The sequence below is a fragment of the Dermacentor albipictus genome, chromosome 3, assembly GCF_038994185.2.
Source record: "Dermacentor albipictus isolate Rhodes 1998 colony chromosome 3, USDA_Dalb.pri_finalv2, whole genome shotgun sequence".
Lineage (NCBI taxonomy): Eukaryota > Metazoa > Arthropoda > Arachnida > Ixodida > Ixodidae > Dermacentor > Dermacentor albipictus.
Window position 1 is genome coordinate 13,707,363 of NC_091823.1, and position 23,483 is coordinate 13,730,845.

Sequence of the window (23,483 nt, forward strand, 5' to 3'; positions counted from 1 at the left end):
GACCTCGCGCACAGTCATGGGCCAACTCATTGGCGTTAACAAGCTCAGAGTGTACATTGATTCTCATATGGGCCGGGAACCATTTGATGCTATGAAGCAGTATGCCTCCGGCTGCTCCATCTCACTTCTATGAAAAAACATAGGCTTGGCTTAAAAATAAATAAAAAATTGTTCAATACTTCAAATAGAGTTCAAGAAAAAAAGAAGAAAATTAAGGACGAAACATTAACTGCGAAGGCGAGTAACTACATAAAATCGTCCCTAGTATTGTGAGCGCATGCCTGCATTTATCAAAACATAAATAAAAAAGAAGCGCTTCACTGCCCTTAAAGCGCAGCTGTTGCCTTAGCCGGGCATACAGTCCAGCAACACGTAGGCTATCAGTGCATCTCGAAATCGGCAAGAAGGAAAATTCAGCTGCACCGGGCCCCGTCTCGAAGTGAAGGCGCCCGAAAATTCCCGCGGCCGCTTCCGTAAGCGGGAAACACGCGCGCACAGTTGGTTTTCCAGCCTGTCCACCCGCCCCGCAAGCAGAGAGCCCTGCCCGGTCGGGGATTCCAGATCGATGCCGTTTCCGTTCGGCGGCCTCTGCTTTAGTACGGGGCATCAACCAGCGGCAGATGATTGGTTCGCGTGCGCGCGCTGTGTGCCCCGGCGTCTCGCGGCGCATTTGTTTGTTCGGATAAGTGCCCTCGGGCCATGGCGCTGCTGCTCGCGTGACGAGCGGTACCACCGACGTTGCGTCTTGTTTTGTTCGTAGCCGTCTTCTGTCGGTGCAAAAGCAACGCTTGGCTACCTCGTTTTCTCGAACAATTATGCATACAGCGGGCCAAATGAGCAGCGTCCGTGCGCAATATGCGGTCTTGCGTATGAGAACGTTATTTCGTCGTACGCATTCGGCAATATAACTGACTGCAACTACAATATCTCTGATCCTCTCTATCAAATGTCACCGCGGGCACGCCGTCGCATGTGTTCGTCGTAAAGCGTGTGCGCCGTGAGTGAACGCTCTCTCTAAGCATGTCGTGCGTATACAGGGTGTCTCAGCTAACGCTGGGCTGCTGAGCACGAGGTCGCGGGATCGAATCCCGGCCACGGCGGCCGCATTTCGATGGGGGCGAAATGCGAAAACACCCGTGTGCTTAGATTTAGGTGCACGTTAAAGAACCCCAGGTGGTCGAAATTTCCGGAGTCCTCCACTACGGCGTGCCTCATAATCAGAAAGTGGTTTTGGCACGTAAAACCCCATAATTTAATTTTTTTTCAGCTAACGCTAGCCAAGCTGTACAAAGAAATAAAATTAAAAAAGAAAGGGCGGTGCCAGATACGATTTTAAGACCTTCAGCGTTTGGTGGTCAGACCTCTGACAACCGAACGACGTAAGGCTTATAATCCTGTCCTGCATCCTGGTTTCTTTTTTTCCGTGGATACCTTTGCTATTGTTAACTGGGACACCATTGTTACCACTATTGTTACCATTGTTACCACTATTGTTAACTGGTGCATCATACACGTAGCAGACGGCACGAAAAGTTTTCTGCTTCTTGCGTTCCGTTACTTTTTAAGAAAACCGGGAGTCAGCGAATTTATACGTATACCTCTGAAGCTAATTAAGACAGACTGCTTTCTTTAGTGGCTATCTGTAAGCAGAGCTTCCGCATATGCAATGCTGGCAGCTTACTGCTTCAGGAATATCAAATAAGTACACTGGTCGCAGAAACGTCCAGCGTGATTTCGCGCTGCTTATTTCCTTCGATGTGTTTCCCTGTTTCTCCGCCACGATAAGCAAACAGGCTCATCAAACCTCGCAACCTGTTGGCTGTTCTTGGGAGCGATGGACTATTGCTCTCGGCAAATATTCGCTCATAGTTCTTCTGATATGTCCGCATGAGTCCGTGAAGGACCTCTTATTTTGTTATAGCGCAAGCTTGACAAGGACAAAAGAAGACACATCAGACACACACAGCGCTGTGTGTGTCTGATGTGTCTTCTTTTGTCCTTGTCAAGCTTGCGCTATAACAAAATAAGATATGCCGTACCAACAAGCCCCTATTGCTATCCTCATCGTGAAGGACCGTGTGGATCGGAGTGCTCGTTTATAAGCACGTGTCACATATGACTTGTCCTTGCGGGATTAATAAATGCACACGGTCACGCGAACACCATCTTTCTTCTTCGTGTGCCTCTCCTCTCAGACGCAGTCCATCTGTACTATTATACGTTGGATGCAATAGTTGAGGTTCAGCGACGAACGCGCGCTGCAAGACTCGATTGCGCGAGAGCGTGCGCTCTATATCCATCGGCGCCTTTGTGTGTATGCGCTGAAAGTCCGACCACCGACAACTACGAACATTGGCAAAAGAGCTAAAGAAAGCTATTCCCTTAAAACACAAATTCAGCGGGGATTTAGCGGTAAATTCTAGAGAACTAAATGCGATAGCATTACGTTGCACCTCTCTGAGGTCCCGGATCGATTATTTAGGCACGTTATATATATATATATATATATATATATATATATATATATATATATATATATATATATATATATATATATATATATATATATATATATATATATATATATATGCATACATACATGTACATCATCCCTCCCTGCAGGAGCTGCAGCACTTTCATGTGGATGTAGTACATGGTCGACGAGTTCACTTAAAGAAATTTTTTTTTAATATATATACACACACAACGCACCACACATACACTTTTAACCACTTTGACACTCCTAAGGCTGACGCATTCAAAAAGAAAGAAGAAAAACATGTTTGTCTAAATGAACTCGTCGACCAAGTACTATGCCTTCACCTGAAAGTGCTGCAGCTCCCGTACCCGCCGCGGTTGCTCAGTGGCTATGGTGTTAGGCTGCTGAGCACGAGGTCGCGGGATCGAATCCCGGCCACGGCGGCCGCATTTCGATGGGGGCGAAATGCGAAAACACCCGTGTACTTAGATTTAGGTGCACGTTAAAGATCCCCAGGTGGTCCAAATTTCCGGAGTCCTCCACTACGGCGTGCCTCATAATCAGAAAGTGGTTTTGGCACGTAAAACCCCATAATCTCTCTCTGCAGCTCCCGTGTCCCGCAGGGAAAGGTGCTTTCACCGATTCCCAACTCTCCCCTTTCGTCACGCAAATGAACGCCGACGCGCATCCGCCGGCGTCGTGCGCAGTTATCGCATCGATGCCGAGCACCGCACCGCTTCCGCTTATACGTGCGGCGACGCACGCGCGCGTGTCAGGCGGCGCGAGTGCCGCGTCGCGTGACGCCAGGGAAGCCGTCGATCGCGTTCACACCTCGCGGCCTGCCTGCCTGGCCGTCGCGCTGCCCCGATGGAAACACCCCCTGCACTGCGCTTGCACTGTACGTGTTCTCGAGAGAAGCGAGACACGAAGTCCAGTAAAGGCACGCAAGGCTGTCGGCGTTTTCGTTGCGTTGTGTGCCGCTAACAAAAGCGACATCATAATATATGCACCACGAAGAGACGCAGATAAGAAAAAGTAGGCTACATGAGCACTTTCAACTAGCTTTTTTTTTATTTAGAACGCGTCAACGCAAGTAACTAAAGGAGCACGTATAACGAGAAGAATCAAGGGAATGGAGATGCTCAATTTTGGTTATTATTATTATTATTATTATTATTATTATTATTATTATTATTATTATTATTATTATTATTATTATTATTATTATTATTATTTCATTTTTATGCTTCCACGCTCGAGCACTCAGACCTGGTTGTTCTTGAGCACGTTAAATAAATAAATGATTAATTGAGCGATTGATTGATTGATTGACTGACTGCAAAATTAATATGGAAAGCCCAAAGTGGAAGAAAAGACAACTTGCCGCCGATTGGCCCGGAGCTGAATTTAACCACATCCTCCATCGGAAGCTGCCCTTTCTTCCGCTTTATTCCCCCTTTTCCTTATCATTTCTACATTTCAATGGATAAAGATAAACAGTCCGTACTTCATCACTTCGGTTATATTGTCATGCGCCTTCATGCATTGTCGAGTCTCATAGCTTCATGCTTTCAATAAACCTTTAGCCGAAAGACAGCGCTCCTCTCGACCGTGTTCACTTTCTTCACTGTGCCTTATTGAGCTGTTTATATTACAAGCTTACTCCAATTCGCCCAGTTCTCTCTAATCTTGGTCGGAAATGAGCATTTTGCACTGGCTGCGGGATATCGTCTAATAAGCAAACCGTCGCAGGCTGTGCAAGGAGATGTCGATTAAAAGAGTAGTTGACAGTCGTTTAATGTCAAAAACGTGGAGGTACACAGTCTCTGGCTGTGGAAGGAGAAAGGCGCGGTAAGACTGAAGCAAACACGCGTGGAATAATAGGCGGATCGACGCCGCGAGTTTTCTTTCTGCTCCATGAATCGAACAGCAGGTGGGCGGTCTCTCAGCCACTCGCCACAGTTTTGTCCACGCATACGCGAATACATTGTAATCTGCACTGTGGGTAATCAGAATACCATTGACGTATAAGGTTACCTGATCAGAGAGAGAGAGAGAAATAGAACAAAGGAAAAGCAGGGAGGTCAACCAGACGCACGTCCGGTTTGCTACTCTGCACCGGGGGAAGTGGTATAGGGATGAAAAGAGAGAAAGAGGAGGTAGAGAGAGCACAGTTTTGCGCACATGTGAAAGTTCGCACCAAATCTACGCACGTTCGCCAAGACCTGTCGACTTGGGGTACTGCAACAACCCTTTTGTGGCTTTCTGTGCCATCGACGCGTACGACCATGATCAAAGGATCTTTGTTTCTGGAAATGAGTCCAGCCGGCTCAATGCCGTCCGGAGAGCTTCGCGATCTGATCAGTGCTAGCGGCAAGAATAACGCGGTCGGAACCAACCACCGTGGTGAGAACAGCTAGCAGACGGGCCTCTTTTGCGTGTGCACACGTGCACGCTTATTCCCGCACGAAGTTGTTGCACACACAGTTGACGACAAGAGGCGTCGTAACAGCCTTAGATGTCTACCGGTGTAAAGACCAGAATATAAACGGTAAAAGCAAACCGGCTGCTACATTCGTCGCCTTCAGCCTGTAAGCTTGAACACAATACGATTGCAGTGCAGACGGAAGGGATAAATGAAAGGTATACTGGTATAGCTATATAAACTTACCCCACGACATCTCTTTGTAATTGTAACAAAATCTCTTTGTAATCTACCCACTTACTGCTCACCGTGGGGACAGAAATAGCCGTTGTCTGAGCCACGCATGCAGCCGCCGTGGTGATTGTAAACATGTGAGCAAACGACGATTAGAACGCGCTCAATGGCGGGCGCGCGGTCACGTGACCAAATATGGCGGCACCCGCGAGTATGGTGCTGAATATAGTGTATTAGAATACATTATTCTAGTACGCTATAGTGCTGAATAAAATATCGATGTTGGTGAGCTGGTTTAAGTTCATGGTTACTCCTTCGTGCTTTCCCCATCTTTAATCTCCCCCATCCCTCTCCCATGTGTAGGGTAGCAAACCGGTTAAGCCATACTGGTTAACCTCCCTACCTTTCCTTCTCCACTTTTTCCTTCCTTCCTTCCTTCCTTCTTGTCTTTCTTTCTTCACTTCAGTGCTTCGCGCTGCAGAAATTACGCCATATTTATGGTGCTGTAAAAGGTCTACAGGCAATGGCGTTACCGTAATGCAGGGTTACCGGACGCTGTTAACGACATCTTGTGACTCTTCGTCTAACTACGACGCCTTATAGATACCATTTCATGTTCCATGAGCGTTCTTGCCGAAAAAACAGTTAGGAATGCAACGTACGTGCTCACGATTACACCTTTGTCGTAAATTTCTGCTAGCACTGAAGTATAGAATGCACTTGGTTACTGCAATAATAGCCCTGTGTTTGTCTGATTGAGCTATGCGTCACCAGGTGACGCCACTAACACGATCGCTCATGCTCACCTCTCCGGTAACCCCGTAATCCGCAAACGGTAAAAAGTTTGCGGACAAACTAAGGCCATCTATAGCAGTGAGCGTTTAGGACAGATTTGCGCCGCATTAAGAGAAATGATCTTTCAGACGATTCACATGAGCAACAAGAAAATACGCCTTCTATCTTCTAAGCACTACTTGTTATCTGAGATCGTCTCACGTTCTCCGATTTCCAAGCACCCATTGCTGTAGCCCGGCTTCGATCCTTACCTGTAATTGCGCGAGCATGAAATACACGAGTGCGTGACCAGACAGTTAACCGTCAGGTGAGCGGAGCGGGGTACAAGATGAACTGCGCCCGTGCAAAACGATAAAGTAGGCGTCTATCTGGGAGGCCATCTATCGACAACTGACCCGTCGAAGCATGTGAAACAAAACCAGTACTACCGGCTTTCGGCTTGTTGTCTTCAGCGCGCGAAAAGGCACGCCGCGTGCGGGAATCTTGGGCACGCTATGAGTTGTAATCGCTGTGCAACGTGCGATACGTATTAAATCGATAAAATGTATTCAGTAGACAGCAATGGCGTGTGTTTATGTAGTCACGTGGCCTCCGAGGCTTCTACTGAAGCGTTGCGTACGAGGTAATGCTTTGCATACGTCATGGGACTGTTTAGAATGTTTAAGAAGGCAAAAAAAAAGTGGAAAGGACCTGCCTTCGATGCACTGGCGTCGTACAACGCGATAACTTTCTATTGCACACGGCGTTCGAGTTTGCCGCGGTGACGGTGCCTTGCTCGTGCTGATTCGGCGCCGCTTCTTCGTAAGCTCAAGTGGTTTGTTTTATTACTATTATTATTATTATATACTGATCGATTGCGTATATCAAAAGAGGAAGCTATGGAAGTTATTGTGAAAGTGAATCCCGAATCTCGCGATTTATCACTGCGTGACTTTCGCTGTGCGCTGCGCTATCGAATTTTCTCCTGAACACGGAAACTATGAAGTGACTGCTACGTCAGGCTCTCTTAGGTAAAATTTTTCATTTCCATATCTGCCACGTAAATGTTTTTTTTCTAATTAACACGAATGTTATACTTCATCCCTATTCAATCTTCCGTTTAAGTTTTTCTCTCTCCCCTTCCCTTTAACATTTAACCTTTAACCGCCGGCTTCTTGGCCAATCCGCCGCTGTGGGTAAGCGCCACAAGTGAGCAACAAGCAAGCAAGCAAGTCTTCCGCTCGCTGTTCTGGGCAGCAGGACGGTGTACGGCCGCGGTAGCGCATACGCGCCCCGCAGAGGATCGGAACTCATTTGATTGGCTGCCGACGGTCTCTATATAGGTTACACAGTGCTGCGCGGTTTTCTTTCGCGATGCGCTGCCTCCCTCGTCCTTCCTTGACGCTCCCATGCACGTATTTTGCAGATTCCCGATTCGATCCTCTTCCGGATGCGCGACGTGAAGAACCTGACCGACTTCGTGAGCCAGTTCCTCGAGGGCTACCGTACGTATCAGGAAACGATGCAGGACCCGCCGCCTCCAGTCGCCCCGCTGCATATCGCTTATCTCTACGAGGGTCACGGTAACCTAACCTCTTTTCCTTGCTGCTGCCCCCTCCTCCTCTCTCCTCCTCCACCTTGTCCTCCCTGCACCGGTCTCCGGAACCGTGGCTCCTGGTGCGACGCCGCACTGCCTGCCTGCCGCACTGCCTGCCTGCTTGCCAACGCCGTAGCCGTCAGTCGCACCAAGAAGGTCAAGTCGGTCGTGTCACTGCAAAGCACGTATATACGCACGCTGTATACGCATCTCTTGTCATTCCTGCCACGTCTAATAGCATGCCGCATTCACTCATCACGAACGCACCATCTAGCATGCTGCAAGTAATGTGCGTGGCGTCTCACTAGTTCGGTGCAGCACCGGCAAAAGGTACGCGCACGAAATATTGTTGCATCTTTTGAGTGCAGACCGGTGAATTTCCGTCGCGCTGGCACATTTGATAGTGCGAACGACGCAGTTGATCCTACGAACTGAAAATTTTGTTATAAGTACTCATAGTTGACAAATTTTGGGGTGACAAGCTCCAGTCATGCCGCGCTTTTCGAAACTTGAATGAAGTAATTGCAATGCAATGCTTTGCAAAATTCCAATGAAGTAGCAATTATATGTCTAGTGGCGCTTAAGACTTTGACAGGGCCGACAAACCGGCACGACAAAACGTGCGCCGCGTTGTATTTGGCGCAAGTTCTTGTTGCAGTCTTATGTGCTGCAGAATACGCTCGCAATGGATGACGAACGAGTCAAAACCGAGATCCAGTTATAAAAGGGGCGGGGAGCTCCTTTTTTGGAAGAGTGCACCTTGTCACATCCGTAAAGTCACATATGACAGCGCGAATATTATAGTGAAGTGTTGTGGTTGGGATGTTAATTTAAATTGAACAAATAAATAAAATGCGAAAGGAGTGTCGAACCCCTGTAAGATTGATCCAGCAGAGTGAAAAAAAGAAAGAAAAGAAACAGAAGGCGGCCGTTTCAAAAAGTTCTCGACCATTCAATGTACACTTATATGGCGGTTACGACATCAGTTCGTCTTTCTTTTTCCTTTTCTTTTTACGGACGGGTGGTATTCGAAGTACTTCTATTGCAGGTTTTTTTTCTCTTTAAATAACATGTCATCACGATAGCTTAGCATGGAACTAATGAGACGCCGCACATGCATACAGCGTTTAGGAGGTGTATGGAGGGTAGTATACCCGTCGGCTATAAAGTGAACTTGCGCCTTGATGAAGCCTTAAGTTCACTTTATCATAGACGCCGATTTTATTTCTTTTTTCATTTATGTTTGCTTGTTTGTCCACGTTGAAGTGCGCCGTTTAAAACGACAATGTGCCTGCATGCAGTTGTAGCCCGTGACGATCTGTGTGCGTGCGCTAGCTGTGTTTGAAGAGCAACGTGCTGTGTTAAAAGATGTGAGCTGGCAATATATAGCCAATGAGCGGCCGCACTCACTTAAACACTCGCACGCACGAGTCTATTACTGTGCAATGTTTTTGCGTTGTCCAGTATGACACACCTACACTCTGTCTTATCTGTACAGAGGGCTTTTGTGTGCGTGTGTGTGTGTGTGTGTGTGTGTGTGTGTGTGTGTGTGTGTGTGTGTGTGTGTGTGTGTGTGTGTGTGTGTGTGTGTGCGTGCGTGTGTGTGTGTGTGTGTGTGTGTGTGTGTGTGTGTGTGTGTGTGTGTGTGTGTGTGTGTGTGTGTGTGTGTGTGTGTGTGTGTGTGTGTGTGTGTTTTGATCATTGCCAGTAAACCTCGTATTGTTCTTGGTTTCCTACGCATGCGTGGCGGAGATTTGTGGAATTTATTAGCAATAAACTTCAATTGTAAGTCCAGCGTTGTCCTACGCGTTCCTCTTCCATGTGTGTGCAGTGAAGCGAAAACTAGGGCCATGTCAGCCAAAAAGAAAAGCGATCATCTATCACTCGCCTCTGTATAAGACTCTACGCTATGACAATGAGTGAACCTCCACTAGGCAAGCCCTCCGCCCTCCTGATATCGACGGCTCTCGTTGTATACTGATTGGCTGACACGAGCACTAGCCTGCGCTGCACTGCACGGAATAGGTGATAGCCCCGATAGCCGTGGCGTAGGCCAACCGCTAACCACTTTGGTGAGCGACCATCTTTATGTTGAATATAGACGGTCGCTCTCAATATTGTTGAACGATTTCAATATTGTTGAACGTTGCGGGAGAAGCTAAAGCGTACCATTGTATAGTGGCATTCCTTCTCCGTCACTGCTCCCAGTTAACCATTGGTGCCAATTTACCATTGATGCCCTTATTCGGATTATATTTTATATATATACTTTTCACATTATACTGCCAGCTTGCCGCCCATTTGGCCGCCATGGCAGGGGTGGGTTACAACAATAGTAGAATTAGTTACAAAAGTAAACATGAAATAAAGTCAGTCGCTGTTCGCGTGAAACCTCAATCTGAATACATGATTTTGTGCATCATACGCAACTAACCATAGCGTATAAAAGTCAAACAAGACATAGACCTACGTTGAGGCAAAAAGCCTGTGTTCTAGCAAAACAAGAAAGAAAGAAAGAAAGAAAGAAAGAAAGAAAGAAAGAAAGAAAGAAAGAAAGAAAGAAAGAAAGGAAGAAAGAAAGAAAGAAAGACAACTAGTACACAGAACTGAGGCAGCAAAAGTGAGGACATTACGTTTTAACGCAACTTTTATCCATCTAGGACACTTATCAAGTGCAAAAAGAAATGAAAATATGAGTATGGAGAACCTGTACACGCGCAAATGATAAAAAACGCAAACCTGACTCCGAGATAAATGACGCGCATTGGTAAGCGAAGAGCGCAATATAAAACAACATCGAGTGACATGCGTTAAATTGATAACGATACAACCTCTACGAAATATTCTACTGACGGTAAACACCTGACGTCACTTAGGAGTTTAGTCTGAGATACATCTCGGAGAGAGAGAGAGTAAACGTTTATTGTAACAGAGACTGTTTGGTTATGGTGGGTGGAGCCCCTCCTCCAGGGCCCCACTGGTTACAGCGGCTCGCCGGGCCTGGTCAAGGGTCGCCAGTTGGCTTCCCAATTCCACTTCCGCGAGTCGCGCCTCCCACGACCAGTTATGTAGAGTGTTGTCTAGCAGCGGCGAGGTGGCAGCCGCCGGACGTGACGGGCACTGGAATGTTATGTGTTCCAATGTCGGTGTTCCTTCGCACCACGGGCAAGTGTTGCTGTATTTGTCTGGGTACATTTTGTGTAGCCTGTATAAATGTGGGAAAGTGTTTGTTTGCAGGCGGCGCCAGTCCCGTGCTTGCCTCCTGTCTAGGCCTGGGTGAGGAAGGGCTTTGGTTCGCCTACTTAGCCGTTGTAACTCGAGGATTTCTCTTGGCGTACCGGGTGTCGAGGTGTTCTCCCGGGCGGTGTGGCCCGCGGCTCGGCCTGTCATGCCTCGAGCCAAGCGGTCCGCCCGTTCGTTCCCCGCTATCCCTGTGTGCGCCGGGCACCAGGTCACGCAATGATCCATGGTGAGGTTCGTTCCTAGGATGCGGAAGACGCAGCCCGGTAAAGCCCCCCCAAGGAAGAGGCGGCAGGCGTCCTGCGAGTCTGTCAGCACGTAGGCCGATTGGCCCTTAGCTTCCGCGGCGCGTATAGCAAGGGCTATGGCCACAGCTTCGGCCGTTGCAACCGATTTCGTGTGTATAGATGCTGCTACGGTTGTTCGTCCTTGGCTAGTCACGACTGCTGCAAATGTATTGAGGGCTCCTGTATTCTTGCGATACGAACTCGCGTCTGTAAAGTAAGTATCCGGGTCGCTTCGCCGCCTTAGTAAGGTGGCTGCCCGCGCGCGTCTCCGTGCCGCATGATGGACTGGGTGCATGTGACGGGGGATCGGCGCCACGTGGATCCGCTCTCGAATTTCAGATGGCAGTAGGATTGTTTCATCGCCACAATATTGTGGTGTCAGTGGATAGTTAAGTCGTTGTAAAACCGAGCGCCCCTGAGGTGTCGTGTTTAGCCGTTCACGCTGCGCCATTAGAGTGGCCGCTGCATATTCCTCGAAAGTGTTCATCATTCCTAATTCGTTCAGTCGGATCGTGCTTGTGCTTTCAGGCAGGCCGAGTGCTGCTTTACAGGCAATTCTTATGAGCTTATCCGCATGTTCGATGTCGTGACGCCGCGTGGTTTGGAAAGGCAGGGCGTACGTTAGACGACTAATGACGAAGGCGTTTACTAGTTGCATGGTGTCTGCTTCGGTCATGCCTTCGCGGCTGCGTGCAACTCTGCTAATAAGCCCAGTTACGCTCCGAACAGTGCGTCTGAGATTGGAGAGCGCTATGCTAACGCTGCCCGTTTCTTGAATGCACATTCCCAGTACGCGCAGGTGGGATGCCCTCTTGATGGGCTCTCCCTCTAAGGTGAGCTGCAGATCCGGAGCCCTGGTCGCTTGGGTATGTCTAGGTCTAATATGAATATACTCCGATTTCGCTGGAGCACACCTCATGCCTGCTCGCCTCATATAGCTTTCAATGGTGTTGATGGCCTGTTGAAGCGTGTCTTGTCGGTTTCCGTAGGACCCTTTGCAGGCCCAGAGTGTAATGTCGTCTGCATATATGGCGCAGCCAAGGTCCCGGTTCTTCTGTAAGTCCAGGGCCATTCTACGTAAGCCGACGTTAAAAAGAAGTGGTGACAATATGGATCCTTGAGGAGTGCCCTTATCTGGTAGGCGATACAGAGCAGAACGTGCTGAACCTAGTCCTATTTTCGCGGAGCGGCTGCTCAGGAAGTCTTGAACGTAATGAAATACCCTTTCTCCACACCCGACATCTCGCAGTCCGTCTAGTATTGTAGTGTGTGAGATGTTATCAAATGCCTTATGGACGTCGAGTGCTAGCAGGATTCTGTCCATGCTGCCCGGAGGAGGATCGAGCACCTCATCTCTTAATAGAAGAAAGACGTCCTGTGCACAGATTCGCCTGCGGAAACCGAACATGGATTCAGGGAAGAGTGAGTTTCGTTCGATGTGGGCTTCGAGTCGGGTTAGAATTACTCGTTCAAAGAGCTTGCCCATGCAAGACGTGAGCGATATGGGCCTGAGATGGTTGAGCTCGCGCGGCTTGCCCGGTTTTGGTATAAGCACGATGTCTGCCTGCTTCCATTCTCGCGGTAGTCTCCCATCCGGTCGCCAGACCTGTTCATTGAAGAAGTCGACTAAGTGCTGTAGGGCTACGTCACTAAGGTTGCGCAGCATTGCGTTGGTGATTTGGTCGGGTCCAGGAGCCGTGTTCTTCTTGAAGGTTTGTGCTGCTGCGTAGAGCTCCGAGAAGGTGATGGGGGCGTCCAAGCTCGAGTTATCCTGTCCTTGGTATTCTCTCATAACGCTTGAAGATGTCTGGGCAGCGCCGGTGTAGGTGCGTTTTAGGTGCTCGAGTAGTTCTTGTTCTGAGCCCTTGTATTCTCCTAACAGCCGCCGCATGACGTTAGACGTCTCGGTGCGCGTGCTAGTTGGGTCTAACATGCACCGAAGAATGGCCCAGGTCTTCTTGGTGCTGAGGGTGCCTCTGAGAGAGTCGCAGAAGCTGCGCCAATTTTGATTATTCAGCTCCTGCGCATAGGTGTTAGCTTCGTTTGCCAGCAGGGCGATTCGGCGCCTAAGTTTGCGATTACGCCGCTGCCGCTTCCAGCGTTTGGTGAGGCTTCTGTGGGCCTCCCAGAGGTGGGCGAGATGGCTGTCTACTGCTGGTGCTTCCGTTGTGGTCTTGATCTCTCTCGTGGTGGCAGCATGGGCCTCCTTGAGGAAAGCTGTCCAACCTGCGGCCGTGGCTGGAAATGAGGATGCAGCCTGGTGTCGTTCTCTGTACCTTTTCCAATCAGTGAGCCTGGCGACCCCTAGAGGCTGTCGAACTTTAGCTGTGTTAACAGTGACACACAATAGATAGTGATCACTACCTAGCGTTTCGTCCAGGTTACACCAGGTGACCCCCGTCTCGTTGTTGACAAACGTGAGGTCTGGCGTGGTGTCCCGGGCAACGCTGTTTCCCATCCTTGTAGGAGTGCCTGGCTGCGTAATCAGTACAAGTTCGTGGGACTGAGTTTCTCGGAGTAGATTGAAGCCCTTGGCGGTGTCGCGTTGATAACCCCATGCGGAGTGCCAAGCGTTAAAGTCTCCGAGAAAGATTAGTCGGTCTTTCGTTGAGAGCAAGGTAGATACGTGACTTAAAATTAATGAAAAATCGGCCCTCTTATCCCTAGGTGGGCTATATACGTTGGTTATCAGGCACTTTGGACGACCCTTCTTAACTGGCCAAATGGTGAGTATTTGGTGGTGGATTTCTACGCCAGGTGCTATGGCGACAGTGATTGTGAGGTCCTTGCGGGCCAATGCTGCCACTTCAGGGTAGTTCGAATCGCTGTAAAAACGGTAGCCCCCAATAGGTATCCGCATTTTCCCCACTTCCTGAAGACAAATAATGTCAGGTGGGACGAGCGCCGCCTTGATATATTGTGTAAGTGCAGCATGTTTGTTATGTAGTGATCGGCAGTTCCACTGCCAAATTACGATTCTCTTGGCGTGTAGGTGTGGAGTTAGCCAGAGTATGGGCTCTCGAAATGTTCTGTGTCTGTGGTTACGGTGACCTTTGGATCTCGGTTCTCCGGGCTTAGGCTGCTACGACGTTTTCGCGTTTTTTTTGGCTCCTTTGAGCGAGTCGTCGACATACCGTTTAAGATTGTGAAGCTCTGCAAAAAATAATTGCATTTGTGCGCACATATTGTCTAGTTTCCCTTCCAGATGAGTGATGGGTGTAGGCATCTGTGATATAGGCTGCGTTTGTGATAGTGGTTTGGTCTGTGTTGGGTTCGTCTGTGTGTTGGACAGTTGTGCGGGTGCGTTTGTCTTATGGGTTCCTCCGCGCGTCATCATGCTTGCCATTTGTCGTTTAAGTGTTTCAAGTTCAGTTTTCATGCTATCCAAGCTTGCCTTAAGTTGTCTGTTTTCGGCAACTATTTTCTTGTATTCCTCGTTTTGTGTGATAGGTTTGGTTGTGGAGGACGCGACCGCTGCCCAGCTTACCTGTGGATTTGACAGAACGCCGGCCGCCTTCGGTGCTTCTCTGGATGATCGTCGCGTCTGTCTTGCTTCTCCTCCCTGGACGCGCTCTCGTGCTCGAGAGCGGGATCTGCTCCGGTGAGGTGACGCTGATCTGGACCGAGCGTTCAGTCGGTGTGGAGATGGCGATCTCGTCCTTCCCTGTCGGTCGCGTTGGTCGCTCCTATGGCCGTTTGTGTAGTCCGATTCCTCATCCTCTGAGGCGAACCAGCGAGGTGTTTTCTGCCCTTCATTGCACTTGTCAGTGCTCTTTCTGACTTGAGGTTTTTTCGGTTGCTTGAGGCGTCGTTGGCAGCTGCGGTCCCCGGTGACGTGGGCACCCTCACACGAGGCACACTTTGGCTCACACGGGTGTCCGTCCACTGGGTTTCTGAGTCCACAAATTCGGCACACTCGCAGGTCCGGCTGTGGACAGACGTCTGTCCGATGCCCTTTTCCATGGCATGTTTTGCACACCTGAACAGTAGCACGGTAAGGATGACACAGGAGTTCGCCTCCGTTGTAGTACACCACCCGAGGTAGTGACGGGCCACAGAAAGTAAGGGCGGCACTCTTTGTTTCTCCGATCATTCTTGCTTGGATAAGTTCGACGCCTTGAGTCCGTGTACGTATGTTTGCTATGATGGTCTCCGGTGGCGTTCGGGGTGGAAGTCCGTGTATAACTCCTCGGATAGCTTCCTCTCCGGTGGCAGCGTATACGTTAACGTCATGCGAACGTCCGTTGATAGTGAGGGAGTGGACTCGGCGTGCCTGCTCCGCGACCTCCTGACTCGATGTCGAAAGTATGGCGATATTGGAGCCGGGCTTTATACGGAGCAAAAATTGCTCACCTCTTATTTGGTAGTCGCAGGCCATCACGATCGCTTCGGCGAGGGCCGGCGTGCTGATAGTCTTCAAAGGCAGTCCCTGGTGTGGTCGGATAACTATCTTGAAGTCATCCTTAGGAAGAGGAGGAAGTTTGGGTATGCCTCTTCGTCGTTTCCTTAGTTTCGCCGGGTTAGTGCTGCCCGTTGAGTCCGTTTGTCGCTTGCGCTCTCGAGCCTGCTGCTTCTTTTGCCGTAGTGTCAGGACTGTCTGCCAGTCGTCGTCCGTCCGCTGGCGTTCCCCGGCGTTGTGGCGAGCGGAGCCTGTTATGCCGTCTTCTGTTCTGTCTACATTTGTTGCATCCATGTTTTCTGCTGGTGTTGTCTCACCTTGCATTCTCGTCGTCGTCTGAAGTTCGCTAAGCGTTCCCGTAGCCATGCCCAGGCAGAACGGTTGCTGCCGTTCGCGTTCCTCACGCGTCGGAGCAGCACCGGCTGCTGCGCTGAGCTGGCGTCGGGTTACCGACGCTGCCCCGTAGTCCGGCTTTGTAGGATCGCTGGACTTCACGAGCGTCACCGAGGGCCAAGTGGGTAGCACACCCGTGTTCCTTGTATCCTCACGAGTCGACTGGTATCTCGGTACCGTGGGTGGATGCACTAGTCTACCAAAAAACACATCGAAACGCAGAGCGCGATGCAAGCAGTACTGCGCTGCTCGGCGCCCCCTTGCGGCCTCTCACATCTCGGAAAAAAAGACTTGGAGGTGACCGTACCAGTAAGCGAAGCAGGGGGGGGGGGGGGGGGGGGGCTAATATGCATGGTGCTTCCGTACTTTTCGTGAGTTGGCCTTGCAACGCTAAACGACATATAATTGCTAAAGTTTAATTTTATTGTTAATTATGTTGTATAGCATTTTCAGTCTGTGTAAGTTCCTGCGAGACTCAAGCGTTGACATCACGGAGCGACTGCGAAGTTCTGTTTTTTGACGCATGCCTTCCGTAGGCGTGATAAATGAATCTGAACGAATGGTGGAGTTCTGAACCCGTTCAATGTAATAAATGTGAGTATTTTTATATGGGTCGCAAACGACATAGTGGTCGAACAAGTCAAATGTACGCAATTAGTTTAGTTTACTCGTTGTGTGCTTTACTTTGCGTTTTGGTAGCGACAAACGCTTTGAACCTGCCGACGTTATATTACGAATGTGCATGCTCCAGGTTAGATTATTACTAATAGCTATACCAAGGTAAATAAACTGCTCTACTGTCTGTACTTGTTCGTTGTTATTATAGCGAGTATAGTTCATTGTAGTGTTCTTGCGTGTTAAAGACATTTTGGCAAGAAAACGAAAACGGTCATTGTATACTTTGCAAGGAAGGATCGAAGATGCACAAGCATATCGGAAAAAAACTGTGCACAAGGCAGTTGGGCTGAGCACGCGAACAAATGCGCATCGATTAAAAGCTGCAAGGGACCAGGCCCACTGGGCCGAGTCCTCCGAGCGCAGTCAAGGCTAGGGTCCTAGTCGAGGCCACCTGGTTCGCCGACTTGAGGGAGCACGGGAGAGAGAGAAAGAAAAAAGAACATAGGGAACGTCAGGTGCCGCGAGGCGTATGCAGACCCAGAAGTACACGTGTGCGGTGGCGACTTACAGCCGATGCAGTCGTATTGGTGGTACGCAGGTAAGCGCGACGCTTCAATGTTCGTGCGTGCCGTCACAGTGTGCTGCGCAATTAAGAGGAAGCTTTAGCTCGGGCCGAACTCCGACGCGGCCTATTCAAATACATGTAAAACGCAAAAATGTTTTTCTGAGATAACCCCTGGGCCAATTTTCACGAAATTTATTGAATTCTAGAGAGAAAGCTAAATTCTAGTGACTGTTGGACGCGGAATTTCGATTTAGGGCTTGAATTTTCTTAAAACGATTTTCAAATATTTGACCGATTGAAAAAAATAGAAGCGCGAAGTTTACAAATTCATAGCTCCGCATCAAGAACTGATATCGCGGTTCTGTAAACGGCATTCACTAGACCATTCAAAGCGGACAAATTCGGTATGTCATTTTACATCTTACGTGAATTTGTTACGTTGGTTACAAGGGTTTTGCAAAAGTTGTATTTCCCTATTATTAAATTTTTTCATATTCGTGTGTAACATACCAATTTTGTCCGCTTTAGATGTACTATTAGATGTAATTCACAGAATTGTATTATCATTTTTAGTTGTTGAGTTGCAGAGTTGTAAACTTGATAGTTTTGTTTTTTGAAAATTTTGGATTTTTGCCAATATTTAATAAAAGATTGACAACTTAACTCTAAATTTCGAAACCAACAGACACTAGATTTTAAGTTTTCCTTTTAAATACAACAAACCTCGTCAAATTTGGTGCAGCGGTTGCCGAGAAAAACGAATTCTCCTTTTACATGTATTTAGATAGGAGCCCTTGAGCTAAAGCTTCCTCTTAAGACGTCGGTCCACTATAGTGTGACGTCAGGACTGCGATCTTCTGAACTTTTCGTCATCAGGAAGACGCTATCAAGAAGAGTCGCCGAGGTTCCTTGTTGAACGCGTATGGGGAACCAGCGCTGGCCAGGAGGCGCTACGACATTTTTCATGCGTTACTAAAATATGCTGAAACCGTCCGATAGGGAGGCTACGAAGATGGCACGACATATTTAGCGATAAGAAACGTGCGCCTGTATCAATGTTTGTCTAGCCCGATGCGGCCAGCCAAGTTCTGTCCATGGCCATGCGCGCTGCGTAGAGCGCATGCGCTGCTACGTCCTAGCACGTCGGTTCCCTGCCGTTTGAGGAGCCGTGAAAAGTGCGACTCAAGACAATCGCTGAATTTGCTGACACGAAATCACTGCGTGTGCTACTGGAAACTGTGTCTACCGCTCGCTAGGCTGTGTGTTACGGCGCTGCTGTCGGCACGCGAAGCTTCAGCGCTGGTTGCCCATAGGCACGATAAATTGCACCTCCTCGCCCATCGCTCATTTACGCAAGTGCACGACCGGGACTGTGCGCAGCACTCGGGTTCTGGGCAATTGGATCCCAGCCACGTGGAACAGAGTTAGCGAGAGAGTAATAGGAAAAGCCCGGCGCAGGGAATGAGGAAAGAAGGGCGCGAAATGTCTTTTTCTTTTTTCAAATCAGTTGCTATACACTACTTCCGCATCCGCTGCAGCTCTTTCTAACCGCAAGACGGACAAGCGCAGATGTACCTGAACTCCATGCAGATTAAACTTTCAAAATTCAGTGGCGACCTGGCGATAGTTGCGAGAGAAATGCGCTGGCATTACGTTCCCTGATCTATATGATTTAAACCGCATTCACCACATTGGAAAGTGTTATTCGGGAACTCGCTCTACACACGTCCTGCCTCTTAAAGGAGCAAAGCGCAACTGACGGTGGTCCAGAGCAGACCGCCGTCATTTACACTATACAGATGGTGTCCCAGCTATCACGCATCGCGTTCTTAAAGGAGACCGGCCATTCTACGCGAAGATAACCAAATGCATATTGTTCGCAGCCGAGTAGACCATTTGACGTATTAAATATAGCGTTATATTTCGCATTGAATTGTTGCATTTTATATGGGAATGGAGAAATCGTGCATATGTGCCGCGGTACTGCCTCATCTCAGGGCGTAAGACAGTTGGCGGTAGTCCGAAAAAGATTACCTTGCATAGCACAGCAAGTTTTCCAGGCGATTATGAGCGACAGAAGAATATTGTCTCTGTTGAAATCACATAAAATTTAACCAGAAAGATCATGCAGCATGATCTTCCAAACTCTAACAACTGAACCGGATAACATTCCTCGGGTGCGATGTGGTTGATGGAACATGGGCTATCCTTGGGCTATCCACGGGCTATCTCTCTCTTTCTGAACACAATTATAGAAGCTTTAGGGTGCAAATGACTTTGCTCGTCACACTGTCTTCATTACTTCGCACGAATCTGGTAGAAAGGGAAAGAAGAAACAAAATCTAACAAAATAAATTTTACTGCGTTCATAGAAACACTTTGGTTTTGAGCCCTTCTATACAATATATTACTCGCTGCTTACTATTTTTTTATATTTACAGCCGACGCCACCGTAGACGGGTTTGAAGGTCCACCGTCAATCCTGGGTAAGAACAATTCGGTCATTCATGCCATGTGAAGGGAATCTTAACGTTTGTCGTTTCAGAGCACTCACTCAGCGCTATAAAAATTGCTTCAAAAGGACTACAACAATTGGATGATAATATCTAAGTTCAACTGCTACTGTAAGGGACACCAACAGCGATAATTTGGTGCCTGGTTATTGCTGTCGTGGTCCAGTTATTCTCGCAATACAGTTTAAACGCTTCAATACATTTGTAGCTTTGCCGTACTGCTCTGAAACGATGGATAAAAGGTCCCCTAGTAACTCGTATTAAGCATATATTTTCACTAAAACATCACGGTTGCCAAGTACAGGCTGTGACTACGCGAAAATTACGCGCCCTGAAGAACTCCTGTTGCCGCGCTCTATTTGTTGATAACAACGTCAGCTCATCGGTGAGTTACGTAAGTGCATATAGCTTGCTCCAAAATGCTATATCGAATATGAGCCGAGAGTATCAACCTATTTATTGGTTTCACGCAGGTTTCATTATGATATATATGGCCACAAAACAGCGCCATATATATCGACGAATGTGCGGACGTACGTGTTGTTTGCTTGTTCGTTTGCGTGCGTGCGTGCTCGCGCTTTGGTACATCAATGGTACGTCGTGCGACTCAGCTAAGTGCTTTCGAAACACGGTGCCAAGTTACCCCGCTAAACCTACCAACAGCTAGTTTCAGCTCAGGTTGTGCCTCGGCTCCTCGTACGTAGATTAGTACACGGACAGGTGGCATATGGAATGCTCGCGTTTTATTTCTCCGGGCCTCGGGAAGGCGCGATTTTCCCTCTAGCTTGCACAACTCATTGACCACGAGGTCGGTCAGCTTGCTGAAGCCATCTAGAGGCGGGGTCGTGCAAGAGGTCTACAAACAACTCATCTGATATATTACTACATTCGTGCACAGCGTACAGGCGCCCGCGTATTTCAGCCTTGAGGAGGTCGGCGCGAGCTTCGGTCCCAAGCGGCGCACGCGGTTGTGTGTAACTTTAACGAAGGGCTTCACTTCTGAGGCTTGCATGGCTTTTGCTGCCCGCCACGTAGCTCAGTGGCTATATAGGGTTGCGACGCCGAGCGCGAGGTCGCAGGTTCGACCCTAGCCGCGGCGGCATCTGTCCGATGAGGGCGGAATGCAAAAGCGGTCGCGTACCGTGTATTGTATGCGCGTTAAAGGAACCCAAGGTGGTCAAAATTAATTCGGAGCCTCCACTACGACGTGCATCATAATCCGATCATGAGTTTGCCACGTGAACCACTAGAATTTAATTAGTGACGTTAGTTTCCTCGTATAGACAGTGTCAAATAGGAGTTCTAACGATGTCTTCTTTTTCTCTTTTCTTTTAGGGAAAAAAGGACCCGTGGGAGGTATGTCGAATCTTATAATATCTCGTTCAGTTGGGCAAACTTAAGGTGCCATTGTTGAGTGATCCAGAAGGCCCTTCCTGTGTACAGTGGGCAGTACAGCGTAGAGCTGTAATCAGTTAGCCATGTATATACTGTAGATGCTACATAGACTAGCGCCACATTTCCCTTTTCTAAGTTTTTTGTGCGATTATTTTCCCTCTGTTACTCTGTTACGCTAGACCATGACGCAATCAGTTCTATAGTGCTGCGGCGTTTTGTGGGACTCGACGCCAACACGAACGCAGTGCATACACAATAAGAAAATGCTTTGTGATAGCCCCGATCAACAGTGAGCGAACAAAGAGAACGTCATCCTGGAGTCGTCTCGGCGACGCTCCTGAGCTTCAAGCTCCGGTTTCCTATGTGATCGCACCGAACATAAACATCACGATAAAGAAAGCACAAACAAAACTTGCTGCACATGCCCATACGCTCCTGTAGACAAATCCAAGGCAGCACCAAGGAAGGGACTCACTATACGCCCAGTTTGGTCAGCGCACAAATTTTCTGCATGCGATATAGAGGGTGTCCCAGCTATCGTGCACCAAGATTTAAAAATACACAAATGCCACGTAGCTGGACAAAACCAATATATAGTGTTGTTTGTCGTAGTTTGGCGATACTCAGATTATTTCTTGCTGCCTAATCACACAATTAGCCTTAATTAATAAGCTTCTCAAATATTATGATTGGATTAAAAGTGTCAATGAGACAACTGTATAGGCGACATGAAGAACTCCCGATACAGCTTTCTGTCGTTCAATACGCGCTACATAAGAGTGTTTCTCCGAGCATGAAAGGAGCATACACGCAAAATTGCCGCGCGACTGGCCGCTCGAAGCACTTTGCGTGTATTCGAGGGCTTCTTTCATGTTCGGAGAAACACTCTTATGTAGCACGTATTGACCGACAGAAAGCTGTATGGGGAGTTTTTCGTGTCGCTCTACAATTTCCTCATTGACGCTCTTCATATAGGTATGATATTCGAGAAGTTGATTAATTAATTAAGAGTAATTATGTAATTAGGCAGAATGGAAAAAAAATAATTTTAGTATCTCCAAGCGACGGCAAACACCATTACGTTGGTGCCGTCCACCTACGTGGCATTTGCATGTTTTTAACCCTCGGTGCACGATAGTTTGGACACCCTGCGTACAAGACCAAGTCATTGCCGGCACGTCGCGTGACGGACGTGCTCCTCGCCTTGCGTGCACAACGCAATAGCCTCGCGGAGATGGGCGCGCGTGCCGTGGGCGCCCAGCCTTGCGCGTGGCATTCAGCGCAGTGCTGTCGCGGCCCTTGGCGGCGGCTGCTGGCGCAGGTTCGTCGTCCTCGGTGCCCAACCCGGAGCCCGGCACGTGCTTGCCGACCAAGCAGCTGGTCGAGTTCCCAAAACCCAGTGACCCGTCCATCATCCTGTGGCCACCGTGCACGAGGGTGCCGCGCTGCGGTGGCTGCTGCCCCAGCACCATCCTCAAGTGCGCACCCACCAAGATCACCAACGTCACCTTCAAGGTACGACTACTAACTATGCAGACGTAGCTGACTGGCGGGTTTCTTTTGATCTATCTATCTATCTATCTATCTATCTATCTATCTATCTATCTATCTATCTATCTATCTATCTATCTATCTGTCTGTCTGTCTGTCTGTCTGTCTGTCTGTCTGTCTGTCTGTCCGTCCGTCCGTCCGTCCGTCCGTCCGTCCGTCCGTCCGTCCGTCCGTCCGTCCGTCCGTCCGTCCGTCCGTCTGTCTGTCTGTCTGTCTGTCTGTCTGTCTGTCTGTCTGTCTGTCTGTCTGTCTGTCTGTCTGTCTGTCTGTCTGTCTGTCTGTCTGTCTGTCTGTCTGTCTGTCTGTCTGTCTGTCTGTCTGTCTGTCTGTCTGTCTGTCTGTCTGTCTGTCTGTCTGTCTGTCTGTCTGTCTGTCTGTCTGTCTGTCTGTCTGTCTGTCTGTCTGTCTGTCTGTCTGTCTGTCTGTCTGTCTGTCTGTCTGTCTGTCTGTCTGTCTGTCTGTCTGTCTGTCTGTCTGTCTGTCTGTCTGTCTGTCTGTCTGTCTGTCTGTCTGTCTGTCTGTCTGTCTGTCTGTCTGTCTGTCTGTCTGTCTGTCTGTCTGTCTGTCTGTCTGTCTGTCTGTCTGTCTGTCTGTCTGTCTGTCTGTCTGTCTGTCTGTCTGTCTGTCTGTCTGTCTGTCTGTCTGTCTGTCTGTCTGTCTGTCTGTCTGTCTGTCTGTCTGTCTGTCTGTCTGTCTGTCTGTCTGTCTGTCTGTCTGTCTGTCTGTCTGTCTGTCTGTCTGTCTGTCTGTCTGTCTGTCTGTCTGTCTGTCTGTCTGTCCGTCCGTCCGTCCGTCCGTCCGTCCGTCCGTCCGTCCGTCTGTCTGTCTGTCTGTCTGTCTGTCTGTCTGTCTGTCTGTCCGTCCGTCCGTCCGTCCGTCCGTCCGTCCGTCCGTCCGTCCGTCCGTCCGTCTGTCTGTCTGTCTGTCTGTCTGTCTGTCTCTGTCTGTCTGTCTGTCTGTCTGTCTGTCTGTCTGTCTGTCTGTCTGTCTGTCCGTCCGTCCGTCCGTCCGTC

At 48.8% G+C, this 23,483-nt stretch overlaps 1 protein-coding gene across 7 annotated transcripts in view; it reads left to right on the forward strand.

Annotated features, from left to right (window-relative positions):
- The window catches only part of LOC135898870 (uncharacterized), a 77,391-nt gene that overhangs the window by 34,984 nt on the left and 18,924 nt on the right, over window positions 1-23,483 (forward strand). The window contains exons 1-6 of one of the 7 annotated variants that reach the window (XM_070535104.1): window positions 7,131-7,255; window positions 7,339-7,417; window positions 7,646-7,690; window positions 19,453-19,497; window positions 20,860-20,880; window positions 22,241-22,434. In XM_070535104.1, coding sequence (XP_070391205.1) covers window positions 7,363-7,417; window positions 7,646-7,690; window positions 19,453-19,497; window positions 20,860-20,880; window positions 22,241-22,434 — 360 coding nt within the window. In that variant the 5' untranslated portion in view covers window positions 7,131-7,255; window positions 7,339-7,362. Of the gene's footprint in view, window positions 1-7,130; window positions 7,256-7,338; window positions 7,496-7,645; window positions 7,691-19,452; window positions 19,498-20,859; window positions 20,881-22,240; window positions 22,435-23,483 lie in introns of those variants that run through there. The other 6 variants (XM_070535105.1, XM_070535100.1, XM_070535102.1 and 3 more) reach the window with 6 other exon arrangements.